The sequence below is a fragment of the Chrysemys picta genome, chromosome 7 (assembly GCF_011386835.1).
Source record: "Chrysemys picta bellii isolate R12L10 chromosome 7, ASM1138683v2, whole genome shotgun sequence".
In the NCBI taxonomy this organism is placed as follows: Eukaryota; Metazoa; Chordata; order Testudines; family Emydidae; genus Chrysemys; species Chrysemys picta.
Window position 1 is genome coordinate 1,138,435 of NC_088797.1, and position 16,539 is coordinate 1,154,973.

At 65.4% G+C, this 16,539-nt stretch overlaps 1 protein-coding gene across 1 annotated transcript in view; it reads left to right on the forward strand.

Annotated features, from left to right (window-relative positions):
* The window catches only part of LAMB2 (laminin subunit beta 2), a 38,829-nt gene extending 22,741 nt beyond the window's left edge, over positions 1-16,088 (forward strand). Inside the window, exons 22-34 of the mRNA XM_065552780.1 lie at positions 6,405-6,629; positions 7,209-7,426; positions 10,234-10,330; positions 10,430-10,802; positions 10,972-11,156; positions 11,480-11,721; positions 12,064-12,267; positions 12,847-12,991; positions 13,276-13,483; positions 13,686-13,827; positions 14,384-14,560; positions 15,262-15,421; positions 15,520-16,088. Of these exons, the coding sequence (XP_065408852.1) occupies positions 6,405-6,629; positions 7,209-7,426; positions 10,234-10,330; positions 10,430-10,802; positions 10,972-11,156; positions 11,480-11,721; positions 12,064-12,267; positions 12,847-12,991; positions 13,276-13,483; positions 13,686-13,827; positions 14,384-14,560; positions 15,262-15,421; positions 15,520-15,656 (2,513 nt within the window). The 3' untranslated portion in view covers positions 15,657-16,088. The remainder of the gene's footprint in view (positions 1-6,404; positions 6,630-7,208; positions 7,427-10,233; positions 10,331-10,429; positions 10,803-10,971; positions 11,157-11,479; positions 11,722-12,063; positions 12,268-12,846; positions 12,992-13,275; positions 13,484-13,685; positions 13,828-14,383; positions 14,561-15,261; positions 15,422-15,519) is intronic.
* The last annotated feature ends 451 nt before the right edge of the window (positions 16,089-16,539 follow it).

Consider the following 16,539-nt stretch of genomic DNA (forward strand, 5'->3'; position numbering starts at 1 on the left):
GAATGTCATGGGCCCGGCACAGCAGCTGGCGGCGATACTTCTGGGGTACCACCAGCTGCCTCCTGATCCCCCCTGACTCCATTTTCCCTGGGGGAGCCCATTCTCGGTACAGGAACCCCTTCTCCCACAGGAACCTTTTCCGGCCACCTCGTTCCATGGTCTGTACCGCATTGAGGTCGGCCAGGTCCCTTATCTTCCGCAAGGAGGGGTCTCTCTGTAACTCGGCCTGGAACTCAGCAGCTGGGACAGGGATGGCCACCTGCTCTTTCTCGCCCGCTGGGTCCGAAGCTGCAGCCTCCCTGAGCCGCGTCCCTGGGCGTTCCCTCCCCACCAGGTTAGGGTCCTGCGCCTCAGGCAAGGCACCCCCCCCAAGGCCAGGGCGCAGGGCCCCTCGCCGGCTCTGACTGCGGGTCACAACCAGTGCCTTTTGGGGGTTGCTTGGCCAGTTCTCCAGGTCCCCCCCCATCAATACCTCAGTGGGCAGATACGGGTGTACCCCCACATCCTTGGGGCCCTCCTTGGCCCCCCACTTCAGGTGTACCCTTGCCACGGGCACTTTGACTGGTGTTCCGCCCACCCCCGTCAGGGTCAGGTAGGAGTTGGGCACCACCTGATCTGGGGCCACCACCTCGGGCCGGGCCAGCGTCACCTCTGCGCCCGTATCCCAGTATCCATTGACCTTCCTCCCATCCACCTCCAGGGGAACAAGGTACTCTCTCCGGAGGGACAGCCCCGCGCCCACCGTATAAACCAAAAACCCTGAGTCTGGGGCATCCAGCCCCCTAGAGGAGCTGGCCTGGGGCCCTTCTCTCTCTTGAGCAGTTGATAAGCTGCCAGCCCCTCTTGCGTGAGAAGCCTGCCCCTCGTCCGTCTGGGCCTCTACCAAGTTAACCCTATGCGGGTTCGGTCTGCTCAGTCTGTCCTTGAGCTTGGGGCACTGGGCCCGAACGTGGCCTCTTCGGCCGCAGTAATAGCAGCTCATGTCCTGTGGGTCCCCTCGAGCCGGTCGGTTGTCCCTGACGCTGGGCATTCCCCGTGGGAGGGGATTCCCCATATTCCCTCTTTGGGAGGTCCCAGGGTGACTCTCTCTCTGCATCACGGCGGGCCTGTTCCTTTGGGGCTCCTCCCTGCCACCCCCTGACCGGCTCTTTACAAACTCATCAGCCAGCTGCCCGGCGTGTCGCGGGTTCTCTGGCTTTCTGTCCACCAACCACAGCCTCAGGTCGGATGGGCACCGCTCATACAGTTGCTCCAGTACCAGCAGTTTAATCAGGTCCTCCTTCGTCTGGGCCCCACCAGCCCACTTGCTGGCGTATCTTTCCATGCGGACGGCTAGTTGCAGATATGAGATCTCAGGGGTTTTATCTTGACTCCGGAACCTTCCCCGGTACATCTCAGGAGTCAGCCCAAACTCACGTAGCAGGGCCTTTTTGAATAGTTCGTAGTCCCCTTTCTCTGCCTCTCCCAGTTGGCGGTACAATGCCACGGATTTGGGGTCCAGTAAGGGGGTAAGGACCCGGAGTCTGTCCGCGGGATCAACCCGGTGCAGCTCGCAGGCCGTCTCAAAGGCCTCCAGGAAGTCATCCATGTCCTCCCCCTCCTTGTATGGGGCCATGATGCACTTATCAAAGCTCCGTGCAGTCCTGGGTCCCCCCTCACTCACCGCAGCCGGGGGTTCGCTGCCCCTCAGTCTCGCCAGTTCCAGTTCATGCTGACGCTGTCTCTCATTCTCCTGTCTCTGTCTCTCTTCATGCTGTCTTTGTCTCTCATTCTCCTCCCGTTCACGCTGATGCTGTCTCTCTTTCTCCTCCCGTTCATGCTGACGCTGTCTCTCTTCACGCTGATGCTGTCTCTCTTCATGCTGTCTCTGTTGTTCACGATCCTCCAGCTCCCTCAGTTTTAGCTCTTTCTCCCATTCCAGCCAATTCCGCTCCCCGGATGCCGAACGTCGCCGGGAGGCTCCTCTGCTGGCCGGCGGGCTTCGCCGGGGGGACCCCCTGCTGGCCGGGGGGATCACGGCGCCTTCGGTATTTGCTGGGCTCCTCCCCACCCTTCCCCTAGGCATAGGAAGGAGGGGTCTCGGGAAGCCCTCAGCAGCCGGCTGACCACTCCCAGCTGGGACAGACACTGGTGCCTGCGCTGCATTTGCCAGGCTGCTTCCCTGAGACACAGGGATCAGTTCATTCGCGCGATCTTCCGCCTCCAGCTGGGCGATGAGCTGTTCTTTGGTGAGCCTCCCAATGCGCAGCCGCCTCTGCTTGCACAGCTCCACCAGGTCGCTCTTAAGCCGCTTGGCATACATCTTCCTGCTGGCCACTCACCGGCCTGTGTGCTCACAGCTCCCCACAGTTTGCAGGGGGCCCCCTAGTGTGCCAGCCCTTCTCGAGGTCACCACCTCTCTGCCAGGGTCGAGCTGCAGACTCCTCCGCCCCTGGGACCACTCGCTGTGATCCCACGGGGGACCCTGTTACTGCAAAAGTCCTTCTCGCTGGTCACACACTCCCAGGGGTAATAACCGTCTCTCTCCCACTCTTCAGCAGGCCTGGTCCCCGTCAATCCCCCTTCGTTTTACTGCTCCCCAGTCACTTACTGCAGGAAGCGCCGTCCACGGGGTGCAGTAGATCCCACCGCTGCCACCAGTTGTCACGGAGTATTGGGGAACTCAGGGCCCTGCACCCCCGGCTTCCTGCGATTCACCATGACTCTCAGCCAGCCAGTAAAGCAGAAGGTTTATTTGGATGACAGGAACACAGTCCAAGACAGGTCTTGCAGGCACAGACAACAGGGCCCCCCTCAGTTAGGTCCAGCTTGGGGTCCCAGGGCATCCCAGCCCCCCCCTTTGGGGGGTCAGAGCCATCTCTGCCTCCCAGCCATCTCTCCAGCCTCCTTCCAGCCTGCTTCCAGCACTCTCCCTTCAGCGACCCCTCCCACAGCCTTTGTTCAGTTTCCCGGGCCCCGGAGTCATCTGACCTCCAACCCCCTCCTGGGTTCTCATGTTACACGCTCAGGTATGTTCCCTTGGGCCGGCTCCCATCCCCCGATGCAGACCATCCTAGTCACACTCCCCTGTCAGCATTCACACACCCCAGCAAGAACAGTCCCAGTTCGTCACAGCCATCAAGCAGGCTAGGCAGAGCTAACACCATGTTGTCTGGGATGTCACCCAGCAGCATAGCATAAGTTTGAAATACAGACATAAAGTTAGACCCACGGTCAGACAATATTTCCTTGGGAAAACCCACTCTGCTGAAAATAGAGAACAAGGCCACTGCCACTGTCTCTGCCTCGATATTAGCCAAGGCTACAGCCTCCGGATATCTGGTAGCAAAATCTACCAACACCAGGATGTATTTCTTCCCATTTCTGGAAGGTTTAGGGAGTGGCCCCACAATATCCACAGCTACTCTGGCAAAAGCTTCCCCAATAATGGGCAGAGGCTGGAGGGGCACCTTGCTAGGCCCCCTTAACCCCTTACGCTTCTGGCACAGCTCACAGCTCCTGCAGTAATCTCTCACTGACCCCGAAAGGTGAGGCCAGTAGAAATTCTGCTCTAGCCTGTCACACGTTTTGCCTATACCCAGATGTCCTGCAAAGGGACTATCATGAGCCAACTTCAACAAATCATTGCGGTAACTCTCAGGTACCACAAGCTGTTTGCGAGCTGCTGCTTGGGAATTCTTCCTTCCCCTAGGTGGTTCCCTATACAACAGCCCATCCTGCATAAAAAACCTGCCTCTCTCTTCACAGGCCGGGACCTGACTCTGAGCATCATTCCTGGCCCTCTCTAGAGATACATCACTCTGCTGAGCCACAATGAATTCACTCTGGGTTTTGTTTGGATTCAGAATCATCTCTGATATTTCAGACAAACCCTCACCTGATCCATCTTGAGAGGCACTCTCTGTCTGGTTGCTGCCCCCCTCACTGCCATCAGTCAGGGTATCTGCCACACCTCTTCCTTCCCCTCCCCCGCTTCCTGGCCGTACCCCCTCCCCCGCTTCCTGGCCGTACCCCCTTCCTTCCCCTCCCCCGCTTCCTGGCCGTACCCTCTTCCTTCCCCTCCCCCGCTTCCTGGCTGTACCCCCTCCCCTGCTTCCTGGCTGTACCCCCTTCCTTCCCCTCCCCCGCTTCCTGGCTGTACCCCCTTCCTTCCCCTCCCCCGCTTCCTGGCTGTACCCTCTTCCTTCCCCTCCCCCGCTTCCTGGCTGTACCCTCTTCCTTCCCCTGCCCCGCTTCCTGGCCATACCCCCTCCCCCGCTTCCTGGCCGTACCCCCTCCCCCGCTTCCTGGCCGTACCCCCTTCCTTTCCCTCCCCCGCTTCCTGGCCGTACCCCCTTCCTTTCCCTCCCCCACTTCCTGGCCGTACCCCCTTCCCCCGCTTCCTGGCTGTACCCTCTTCCTTCCCCTCCCCCGCTTCCTGGCCGTACCCCCTCCCCGCTTCCTGGCCGTACCCCCTCCCCCGCTTCCTGGCCGTACCCCCTTCCCCTCCCCCGCTTCCTGGCCGTACCCCCTCCCCCGCTTCCTGGCCGTACCCCCTTCCTTCCCCTGCCCCGCTTCCTGGCCGTACCCCCCTTCCCTCCCCTCCTCCGCACCATTGTACCCCATCATGGAGGCCCCGGGCAATGCCCTGGAGCTGCTCCCTACACACCTGGGCAGAGCTCTGGTGAAGTCTCTCTCGGAGCAGACTGTCCCCAGGGCAAGGAGCTCACACGGCTTCACCTTCCTGGGTCTGAGCTCCGAGCACCCAGCATCCCCTGCCCCACCGTGCGCTTCCCGCAGCGAGTCCGCTTGGGCGGGGTCCTGGGGCTGCCAGAGGTCCTGCCCCCCAACTCCGCAGTCAGCCGTGACTCTCAGCCAGTGTAAAACAGAAGGTTTATTAGCCGACAGGATCACAGCGTAGGGCAGAGCTTGTTAGCACAGAAATCAGTGACTTTCAGCCAAGACCATCTTTGGGGAAGGGGAGCCCAGAGCCAGGGCTCTGCCTCCCCCTGCGCCCCAAGCCAGCCGAGACCGACTCGCTTCCAGCTGCCTGGCCCTGCCCTGCCCGTTGCTCCTCCTCCGGCCTTTGTCCTGCTTCCCAGGCCAAGAGTCACCTGGTCGCATCCCCCTCCTGGGTCTTAGGTTAGGAAGGGCATCGGCCATCGCCTAGTGCAGGCGGCTGGAGCCACTTCACGTGCCCTGAGGGCCTCAACAAAACTCACACCCCAGTTCCCACCACCGAGGCATTGGTGCAGCACGCAGGGAAACTGAGGCACACCCAGTATTAGCACAGGACAGTGAGACTTACATGCAACATAACAAGGTGAATAAACCCCACGTGGTCACGTGGTCACACCCCCATCTTCCCGCACGGCTGAGCCCCCTTCTCTGCCCTCCCCCCACTTCTTAGCTGGGCCCCCTTTCCTGCACTCCCGGCTCCGTACGGTCCCTGGGAGGAGCCCCTCTCAGTGTGCCAGCCCTTCTCGGGGGTTAAGCCTCTGGGCTCCAGCGCCTCCTGGAATCACACCTCTCAGAGCCGTCAGCAGCCGGACTCTGCCCTGGGCCCCTTCCAGGAGACCACTCCCGCTGGACCCCCCGGCCCCCCAGAAGCAATGCCCCCCGCATCTCTAGCCTGCAGTGACTCTCAGCCAGCGTCACACAGGAGGTTTATTGAGCGTCTGGACCGAGCCCAGGCAGTTCTCAGGGCCCTCGGGCCTGGCCAGTGTCAGCCCCGGCCAGCTGGGTCTGTCCCCATCCCCATGGGCTCCGGCTGCTCCTTGTCCCACATCCAGCCACCCCCTGCTTCCAGACGAGCCCCCATATCCCCTGCCCCACAGCCCCTCCTCCACCCTTTGTCCCCCCCACTGGAACCGGCCCCTTGCTCCTCAGCCCTCCCACTGGCCAGAGCTGAGGGGGCCTCCCAGGCACCAGTCGCTGGGTCCCCCATCTCCAGGCCATTGTCTGGGATCCTGGCTGCTAGGCAAGGTCACACCTGGTCCCCTGGAACAACAAACCCTTTCCTGTCGCCTCATTACACACGCAGCACACAGGGAAACTGAGGCACACACCATATTCCTGCAAAACACTAAGAGAACCCCCCAATTTGTCACAATCTGTACCCCCTTCTCTGCCGCCCCCCCACATGGCCATACCCCCTTTCCTTCCCAAGGAAGCCCCGAGACCCAGGCCTGAGATGATACCTTCTCACAGGGATCCTGTTTCTACTTAATGAGGGTATTGCTGGCTTCTCCAGCCCAGCATCTACCAGCTGGTGGCCCTGTGGGGGGCAGGATGGGGTGTTGGCTGGGGGCAGCGCTGCCCAGAAGGGGCGCCGGCCAGGCTGGGGGGCGCTGCCCAGAGGGGGGCTGCCAGCCCCTCCAGCCCACACTGCGGTGTCCCTGGTGCTGACCCCGGCGTTCCCGCAGGTCTGCGCTGCGAGGAGTGTGCCCCTGGTCACTATGGGAACCCCTCGCAGGCCGGCGGGCGCTGCCAGCCCTGCCAGTGCAATGGCAACATTGACCTGCTGGACGCGGCGGCGTGTGAGCGGCGCTCGGGGCGCTGCCTACGCTGCCTGCATCACACGGAGGGGGGGCACTGCCAGCACTGCCAGGCCGGCTACTACGGTGACGCCACCCGCCACAGCTGCCGGCGTGAGTACAGACCGGGCTCGGGCACTGCGGGCACTGGCCTGGGGGGGGGGGGACCCGCCCGGCCTCCCTGGCTCTGCCCAGCCAGTCATAGAATCTCAGGGTTGGAAGGGACCTCAGGAGGTATCTAGTCCAACCCCCTGCTCAAAGCAGGACCAATCCCCAGACAGATTTTTGCCCCAGACCCCTAAGTGGCCCCCTCAAGGATTGAACTCACAACCCTGGGTTTAGGAGGCCAATGCTCAAACCACTGAGCTATCCCTCCTCCTGGAGCACGCTCGTCACCCTCGCATCTGAGCACCCCGGGGACCGGGTGCACAGTTTCCTCCCCCCACCTCCAGGGACTGGGTGCAGAGACCTCCCCTGCCCTCCCAGGACCGGGTGCACAGTCGTCCCCCCCCCCCCCCCCCCCGGGACCAGGTGCACAGACCCCCCCTCGCCCCCGGGACTGGGTGCACAGTCCTCCCAATGGGTACTAGTGCCAGTGCCATGCAGCTGGGCCCCATCCCATCCCATGCCCTTAGCCAGGATCTCAGCTGGGCCCCCCTTTCCTGCTGATGCCCCTGCTGTCTGGGTTCCCAGGCTGCTCCTGTAACGTCCTGGGCACGGAGCGCAGCAAGTGCAGTGCACAGGATGAATGCCAGTGTGATCGGCGTAGCGGGCAGTGCCAGTGCTTACCCAGCGTCCAGGGGCAGAGCTGTGACCGCTGCGCCCCCAACTTCTGGAACCTGGCCAGCGGGAAGGGCTGTGAGCCCTGTGCCTGCCACCCCCAGCACTCGCTGGGCCCAGCCTGCAACCAGGTGAGAGCCAGCGGGAGGAAGGGGCGAGGGGCGCTGGGCTAGGGTAGGGGCAAGGGGCAGGGCAGGGGTGTGTCATGGCTCCCAGAAGCAGGTCTACGGCCCCAGGTTTTACTCCTGGTGGAATTCTGTGCCATTGCGCATGCACAGAATTTATGTTCCCTGCAGATTTCTTTGCTTCCCCGCAGAAAAATGACTTTCTGATGGGGAAGCAAAGGGAAGCCACAAGAGCAGTCATGTGACCCTTCCCAGCAGTATGTTTTGGGTGCCCAGGGCAGCCAGCAGAGAGGTAAATCACCGTGGGACAGGGAGCGGGACTGGGGAAGACCCCGCTGGTGGCTCCTACCCTGCTCTGGGCTCAGCTGCTAGACCTGGCTGGGCTGGGGAGGATGGGACTTCCTCTTCCCTGCATGGCATCCGGGGCTGTGTCAGACCCACCCCCAGATTTTTCCCCTGGCTGTAGGAAGCTCTGCCCACTTCCCTCCCCTCACCCACCCGCTTCCTGCGTCCATCGCTCCTCAGCTGCAGGGGGAGGGATCCCTGTACAGGGAGCTGATTCCCCCATCCGCCCAACCCCCCTGCTGAGCCTCACCTCCCTGCACCCAGACCCCCCCCCCCCGATGAGCCACACTCCCCCTGCACCCGGACTACCCCAACGAGCTACCCACACCTGGATCCCCACCCCACTGAGCCCCCCCAGCCAGACCCCCCCCCACTGAGCCCCAACCACCTTCACCTGGACCCCCCTGCAGAGTCCCATCACCATTGCACCCAGAATCCCCCAACAACCTGGTGTGCATCCAGATCCCCCCGCACCCAGAATCCCCCAACAACCTGGTGTGCATCCAGATCCCCCCGCACCCGAATCCCCCCTGAGCCGCCCACACCCAGATTGTCCCACACAGAACCCTCTCCCCCCACTCCTGGATCCCCCCCGCTAAGAGCCCGCCTGGCTGCCCACACTGGTGCACCTGGCATGGAGGCGCAGGGCCCTGGGGTGTTTCGGGGCAGGCCGGGTCCTTGCGCGGTGTCAGGGGCGGGTGCAGCCTCACCGCGGAGTCCGTGTCCGGGGGGAGCGGCACAGCGATCTCCCACCTCGCTGCAGCCAGGGGCCTGGGCGCCCCCCCAGTGCAGGCTGCAGCCGCCACGTTGTAGTTACTTGGCGCAGAATGCCCTCCGGAGTCAGCAGCTTTGGGACCGGCTCTGGGGGCCCCCTGCAGTGGACCAGACCCCCAGGGGTCTCGCTCTCCCTCCAGGGTCAGCCATGTGGCCTCCCCGCCCCCTTACACTGGCGCTCTGGGCTCCAGCCCTTGCTCCGCCCTGCGAGCTCTGCCCAGCGAGTGCCCCTGAGACAGAGCCGGGCAGAGCCCTGCCCACTGCACAGGGACCGATGCCCCTCGCCCAGCGCCTGCAGCGACTCCCCCAGCGCTGTCCCCTGGCGCGGCACAGGGAGTCCTTAGGGCAGCCCAGAGAAGTGAAGGTTGCAGCATCGGCCATCCTGCTTAGCCAGCGCCCAGCCCCTTGGTACAGGCTCTGTCTGTCTGCCCTCCTTCGGCAGAGCCCCGGGGAGAGCCCCGGCTCCTGCCAGCCCCCAGCTCTTCCCCCCCAGTGCTTTGATCTCAGCTGGGGATTGTCCAGCCCCCCAGGGGAGGCAGGGAGCTCAGGTCCCTCTGGGGTGTTGCGTGCTCGGTGCCAGCGTCCTGGCGAGTGGAGTCGCCAGTGTTTTCTCAGATGCCCCAGTGACATGGGGAGCAAGGCCCAGACGGCCACATTGCTTCCCCTACCCTGAGAGCAATCAGCCCTTCCCCACCCACTGGGGAGCCAGGCAGCACCGCGGGGAAACCGAGGCATGGACAGGCCCCATAAAAACATGACCAAATATTCTCACGTTTGTCAGAGGGTTTGGGGCAGGGGGGACGGGGCCTGGAATGGGTGAGGGGCTGGTATGATGAAGAGACCTTGGCACCCAGAGGAGGAGGCGAGGTGGTGGGACCCCTAGCTGAAAAGGTCCTTCCCCTCCCCCCCCCCCCCGCCCCCTGGCTGAGTTGTTGTCACGCACCCGGGCGATGCTCTGGAGCTGCTCCCTACAAAGCCAGGTAGGACTCTGGGGGAGCCTCCTCTCTCGGAGCAGACTGTCCCCAGGGCAAGAAGCTCTCACGGCTTCACCTTCCTGGGTCTGAGCTCGGACCATCCAGCCTCCCCTGCCCCGCCGTGCATTTCCCACAGCGAGTCCGCCCGGGCGGGGTCCTGGGGCAGCCAGAGGGCCCTGCCCCCCAACTCCGTAGTCAGATGTGACTCTCAGCCAGTGTAAAACAGAGGTTTATTCGATGACAGGAACATGGTCTAAAACAGAGCTTGTAGGTACAACGAACCGGACCCCTCAGCCAGGTCCATTCTGGGGCCCAGCAAGCCAGACACCCACGTCTGCCCTCACTCCACGTCCCCAGCCAGCCCCAAACTGAACCCCCGACCAGCCCCTCCTTTCTGCCCTTTGTCCCTTTCCCGGGCCAGGAGGTCACCTGATTCTTTTGTTCTCCAACACCTTTAGCATCCCCTTGCAGGGGGGAAGGACTCCGGCCATTAGTTGCCAGGAGACAGAGTGTCGACCCTTTGCTCTGCAACAATTACACCCCCTAGAGACATCAGAAATGCACAGGGGAAACTGAGGCACCCACGCAGTATTCAGAGGAAACATTAAGAACAGTCCCACTTCATCACAGTTGCCCCTGCCCCTCCACCTACAGGCCTGCCCCCAGGGTGGCACCGACGTGTACTCGCATGCACTGACCATAGCCAGTGTCTGTCTTCAGTTCACAGGGCAGTGCCCGTGCCAGCCGGGCTTCGGGGGCCGCACCTGCGCCGACTGCCAGGAGAACCACTGGGGCGAGCCCAGCCTGCAGTGCCGAGGTGAGTGTGGGGGCGGGGGGCTCCCTGCCGGCCAAGTGCACAAAGCACTGGGGAGAGGTGGGCGAGGGTGCCAGGCTGACGTGTCTCTGCTTTCCATAGCCTGTGACTGCGACGCCCGCGGGGTCGAGAGCTCCCAGTGCCACCGCGCCACCGGGCACTGCTCCTGCCGCCAGGGGGTGTCGGGCGTCCGCTGCGACCAGTGCGCCCGCGGCTTCTCTGGCGCCTTCCCCGACTGCCAGCCCTGCCACCAGTGCTTTGGGGACTGGGACCGTGTGGTGCAGGACCTGGCTGCCCGCATCCGGGGCCTGGCACTGCGTGCCAAACACATCCAGCAGACGGGCGTCGCAGGCGCCTTCGAGAGGAACTTCCGCCAGCTGGAGGAGAAGCTGAGCACGGCCCGGGCCATCGTGGACGCCCGCAACGCCACCGCGGCGGCTATGACCCAGCTGCTGCGCACCATGGAGGAGCTGCGGTGAGCGGGGGATGCAGGGACGCCGGGGCCACGGGCTGAGCGGGCGAAGGGCCCTGGGGGTGGGGCTGAGCCCCAGGCCAGGCTGAGATCGGCGTCCCACAGGTGGGGTGGGGAGGGCAGGAGCGAGGCTGGCGCTGTGCCCCAGGGCCTCACCCTGCCCTGCCCACAGGCAGCACATCGGCGAAGCCACGGAGACGCTGACCCAGCTGGAGGGCGAGCTCACCACGGCACAGGACGAGAACTACAACGCCAAGCGCGCCCTGGGCACCCTGGACCGCGGTGCCCGTGGCCTCAACCTCACCCTGCACGACCTGGCACGCCAGCTCCACCTGCTCAAGAACTCCAACTTCCTGGGTGAGCCGGGCCCTGGCAGCGAGCTCTGGGGCTGGCACCACAGGGGCAAGAGTCTCCCTGCGGGCGGCACCGAGGAGCCCCAGGGGTTTGGGGGGGAGGCGGTGAGGGCTTTGAGGAGGCAGGAGTCACACTGGGGGACTCTGGGGGGTCTGGCACCAGGGGGCCCTGGGAGCAGAGGCTCTGGGGGGGCTGGCGCTGGAGGGTTCGGGGGGCGCTGGAGCAGGGGGCCCCCGGGACGGAGGCTGTGGGGGGCTGGCGCCGAGGGAGCAGGAGGCTCCCTGCCCCGGGTAGGTGTCTCACGCTGCCCGTCTGCTCCTCCCCAGGTGCCTACGACAGCATCCGCCAGTCCCACGCCCAGTCACGGGCGGCTGCGCATGATGCCAATGCCTCCAGCCTGGCGGTGCCCAGCGCTGTGAGTGACTCAGCTGCCACCCGGCGCCGCTCGGAGCAGCTGATGGCACGGAGGAGAGACGACTTCAACCGCCAGAGCGCGGCCAACCGGCGGGCACTGAGCGAGCTGGCCACCAGGGCCCAGACTCTGCAGCTGCGGGAGATCAACGAGAAGGTGGGGGTGGGCGGGGGCTGAGGGGTGGGGGGTAGTGGGGCAAGGCAGGCGGGGGATGGAGGCTGGGGGGTGGGGGGACAGTGGGGCAAGGCAGGCGGGGGATGGGGGCTGAGGGGTGGGGGGACAGTGGGGCAAGGCAGGCGGGGGATGGGGGCTGAGGGGGACGGGGGATGGGCAATGTGGGCCGGGCAGGGGATGGAGGCTGAGGGGGAAGTGGGGGGGGCGGAGGATGGGGGGGGCAGGGCAGCAGGGGCAGGGGGCAGCAAGCCCATGGCACAGCAGCTCCAGGCAGCTACCCCCAGCTCCTGGGGTGGCCGGCCCACAGTGCCCTGCTGCCCGCAGGTGTGTGGTGCCCCCGGGGATGCCCCCTGCGCCAGCAGCCCCTGCGGGGGGGCCGGCTGCCGGGACGAGGACGGCAGGCGCCACTGCGGGGGCCTCAACTGCCAGGGGGCAGTGGCTATGGCCAGCAACGCGCGGGAGCGGGCCCGGCACGCCCAGGCCGAGCTGCACCGGGCCGTGGGTGAGGTGGAGGAGCTTTTCCACAAGGTACGCGGTGTGGGCGGGGATGGGAGCGGGCAGCAGGGGGGATCTGGCATGGAGAGCGACCCAAGGGGCAGGGCGTGGGCTGCAGCTCCCGTCTGTGGGCAGGGGTTGTGGGCAGCGTGTGGCTCCCCCATCTGTGGGCAGTGCCCGTGGGCGGTGCGGGGGTCCCTGTCCCTGGGCAGTGCCTCTGGGCAGTGCGTGGCTCCCCCGTCCGTGGGTAGTGTGGGGTCGTGGCTCCCCCATCCCTGGGCAGTGCCCGTGAGAGGCGCCTGGCTCCCCCGTCAGTGGGCAGTGCCCATGAGAGGCGCCTGGCTCCCCCGTCAGTGGGCAGTGCCCATATCTCCCCCATCCCTGGGCAGTGCCCATGAGAGGCGCCTGGCTCCCCCGTCAGTGGGCAGTGCCCATATCTCCCCCATCCCTGGGAAGTGGCCGTGGGCGGCACGTGGCTCTCACATCCCTGGGCAGTGCCCGTGGGCAGCGCGTGGCTCCCCCGTCCCTGGGCAGTGCCCGTGGGCAGCGCGTGGCTCCCCCGTCCCTGGGCAGTGCCCGTGGGCGGCGCGTGGCTCTCACATCTCTGGGCAGGTGGCCGAGGCCAAGGGGAAGGCTGACTCGGCCCGGCTGAGGGCACAGGCGGCGCTGGACAAGGCCAACGAGACCCGGGCGCGGGTGGAGCGCTCCAACATGGCTCTGCGCGAGCTCATCCACCAGATCAAGAGCTTCCTGAGCCGTGAGTGCCGGGCCCCACCCGCCCGCCCCTCCCCTGTGCCAGCGTCCTGGGTACCACGGGGCAGGGTGGGTGTTGGTGTGGGGCAGGGATGGAGGATGGCAGGGCACTGTGTGGGGAGGGGAAGGAATGGGGGGCAGGCACTGTCTGGGGAACAGGCCAGTACTCGCAGGCGGTGTCTGGGCTGGGGGCACTGTTTGGGGGATGGGGTGGGCACTGTGGGGGCGGGGCGGGCACCGCGGGGGTGGGGAAGGGGCGGCAGTGCTGACCCGCTCCCCGCCCTGCAGAGGAGGGGGCCGACCCTGACAGCATTGAGGTGGTGGCCGGGCGGGTGCTGGCGCTCTCCATCCCGGCTTCGCCCGACCAGATCCGCCACCTGGCCGAGGATATCAAGGAGCGGGTCAGCAGCCTGGCCAACGTGGATGCCATCCTGGAGCAGACGGCAGGCAATGTGCGCCGGGCGGAGCAGCTGCTGCAGGACGCCCGCAGGGCCAGGTGAGACCACGGGGCGGGGTGCCAGGCTACCCACCGGCGACGCCCACTTCCTGCACAGCCCCCCATGCCTGCAACGACGCTGTGGGGAGCCTGCTGTAATGGGCAGGGGAGGGTGGGCTGGGCTCCGGCCCCAGGGAAGGGCGGCTGGGTGAGCGGTGGGGCGAGCCCAGGGACCCATGTGTTGCCGTGTGCCCGGGTGCAGGTCGCGGGCTGAGAGCGTGAAGAACGCGGCTGAAGTGGGAAGGCGGGCGCTGGAGGATGCCAGGCGAGCCCAGAGCGCCGCCGAGAGCGCCATCCGCAGTGCCAGCAACGACATCCGCCACACACAGGGCACCCTGAGCACGGTGAGCACGGGGGAGCCTCGGCCGGGCACCCCCAGCCCCACGGGCCGCGCTGTCCTCCCCATGGGCTGAGCCTGCGCACTTCCCTTCCGTGGGCCGGGCCCCTGGGGTCATGTGGCCTCCCCACCTTTGAGCCCGAGGCGCCGGGCTGCAGCCCCTGCTGCCCCCGGGAGCTCAGTCCAGCCAGGCCCCTGCTCTGAGCGTCCCCCTGTGCCACACAGCCCGTGCCGGGCTCCAGTCCTGGCCAGCCCAGCTTGGCCTCCTTCCTCCTTTCTCGTCGCTCTGGGTCGGTTCCAGCCAGTTACCTCCCCACAGCTCCTGCCTCCTGCGGTGTCCAGGGGCATTTGAACCCTTCTGCACCACGGGGCAGCGATGCCCAAACCTGCCTGGTACGCCGTCCCCACCAGTATCACGGACAAGCCCCCTCGGTCCGGGCAATGCCAGGGCTGGGCACAGAGCGCTCATACGATCACAGCCAGCCCGGGCAGCGCTGGGGGGGCCCTGCCAGGGATGGGGGGCTCCCAGCTTGACCTGCCCCCCCCCCCCCCCCCCCGGACAGATCCAGCTGCAGGCGGCGAGCACAGAGCGCCAGCTGCAGGGCGCGATGGAGCAGGTGGAGCGGCTGGACAGCCAGCTGGGTGCGCTGAAGATGAAACGAGCCAATAACAGCCTGGTGGCCACTCGGGCCCAGGACACGGCCAGCACCGCGCACGCCCGGGCCGGGGAGGTCAAGCAGGTGAGTGGGGGCAAAGGAGAGGAAACCCAGCTGCGGGCCCAGGGACTGGGAGGGGGCTTGGCTCTTTGGTCCAGGCCCTGCGGGCTGCAGGTGGGGGAGAGGCCGCGTAAGGCCTGGGGGGAGCTGCGTTGGCGCTGTTTGGGGTCCATGTACGGCTTGCAGGAGGAGGTGCGCTGGCTCTGTCTGGGGGTCTGTGCTGGCCTTGGGGGGAGCCCCATTGGCCCTCATGAGAACGGCCGTACTGGGTCAGACCAAAGGTCCATCTAGCCCAGTATCCTGTCTGCCGACAGTGGCCAATGCCAGGTGCCCCAGAGGGAGCGAACCTAACAGGCAATGATCAAGTGATCTCTCTCCTGCCATCCATCTCCACCCCCTGACAGACAGAGGCTAGGGACACCATTCCTTACCCGTCCTGGCGAATAGCCATTAATGGACGTAACCTCCATTAATTTATCTCTTTTAAATGCTGTTATAGTCCTAGCCTTCACAACCTCCTCAGGTAAGGAGTTCCACAAGTTGACTGTGTGCTGTGTGAAGTAGAACTTCCTTTTATTTGTTTTAAACCTGCTGCCCGTTAATTTCATTTGGTGGCCCCTAGTTCTTGTATTATGGGAACAAGTAAATAACTTTTCCTTATTCACTTTCTCCACATCACTCATGACTCGGGTGCCCTCTGACTGGCTGTGTCTGGATGTACACAGCTGGCAGAGGGGCGGCTGGAGGCCGAGTACCAGGCGGCGCAGGAGCTGGTGCAGAGCCAGGCGCGTGGCACGCTGCAGGCCAGGCACCGGGCGGAGCGGCTGCGTGATGAGGCCAAGGCCCTCCTGCGGGATGCTCAGGGCAAGCTGCAGCACCTGACAGGTGAGGAGTGGGGCAGGGGCACTGCGGGAACAGCTCTGGGCACTGCCCACACCAGGCTCCCAGCAGGGGAGGGCTCACCCTGCATTGTGTCTCCCCAGCGCTGGAGGGGTCGTACCAGGAGAACGAGCGGGTGCTGGAGGAGAAGGCAGCCCAGCTAGACGGGCTAGAGGCCAAGGTGAAGGGCATTGTGGGTGCCATCAACCAGCAGATCCAGATCTACAACACCTGCCAGTGACCCCGAGTGCCCACCGGCCTGTCCCCCCCCGTCCCCCGACCCAGCCAGCCCGTCCCCATGTCCAGCCCCCTCTCCATGTCTGCCAGGGCCTGGGCTTCCCTGCATGGCTCCGGCCCTCCTGGGAGAGCCCTGCCCCCTCGGCACCGTCACTGCTGGGCTGTGCTCAGGACTCCCTCCTGCACAGCCTCGGGGCATCCTGGGCCCCTGTCCTGGGCTGGCACGGTGCCCTTCCCACAGCCCAGGGCGCTGCTGCTGCCTCCAGCCGGGGGCACCAGGACCCTGGCCCAGCGCTAGGCTGGGGGCTGAGGGGGACTCGCACCCTCCACAGCAGGCAGGGCACAAGGTCCACGAGACGAGGTCTTGCAGCCTGTGGTGCTTTGCCCTGGCACATGGTGGGGGCAGCTTGCGTGTGAATAAAGCCCTCGCCTGGCACTCACTGCCTCTCTTTGTGGTTCATGGGCCGGTGACAGACGGTGCAGGACTGCCGTGCCGCTGGGTCCCAGGCAGACGCTGCCCTGGCACGCCCGCAGGGCCAATCCTGCGCCTGGCACACACTGCCCACCTTGCCCCCACCTGCTCTCACGCAAACCAAGGCAGCCGGCAGACTGCGTCCTCCACCACTGCTCCAGGCTGCTCGGAGCTGGACCCGGGCCCGGCCTGGGCACATGTGAGGGGAGGGAACATGGTGGGTTGGAAGCAGAGCTGCCGGTTGTGCACCATGGGGCCACCCGGCCACAGCACTCTGCACACAGCCAGCACGGGCACACGACTGCCCCAGCCGGGGGGCGGCGGGGAGCTGCCTGGCTGTGGGGGAGGGCAGCCCTTACACCCCAGCTCCTCTGGGCCCTCTAGATCCTCTCCTAGAATCATAGAATCTCAGGGT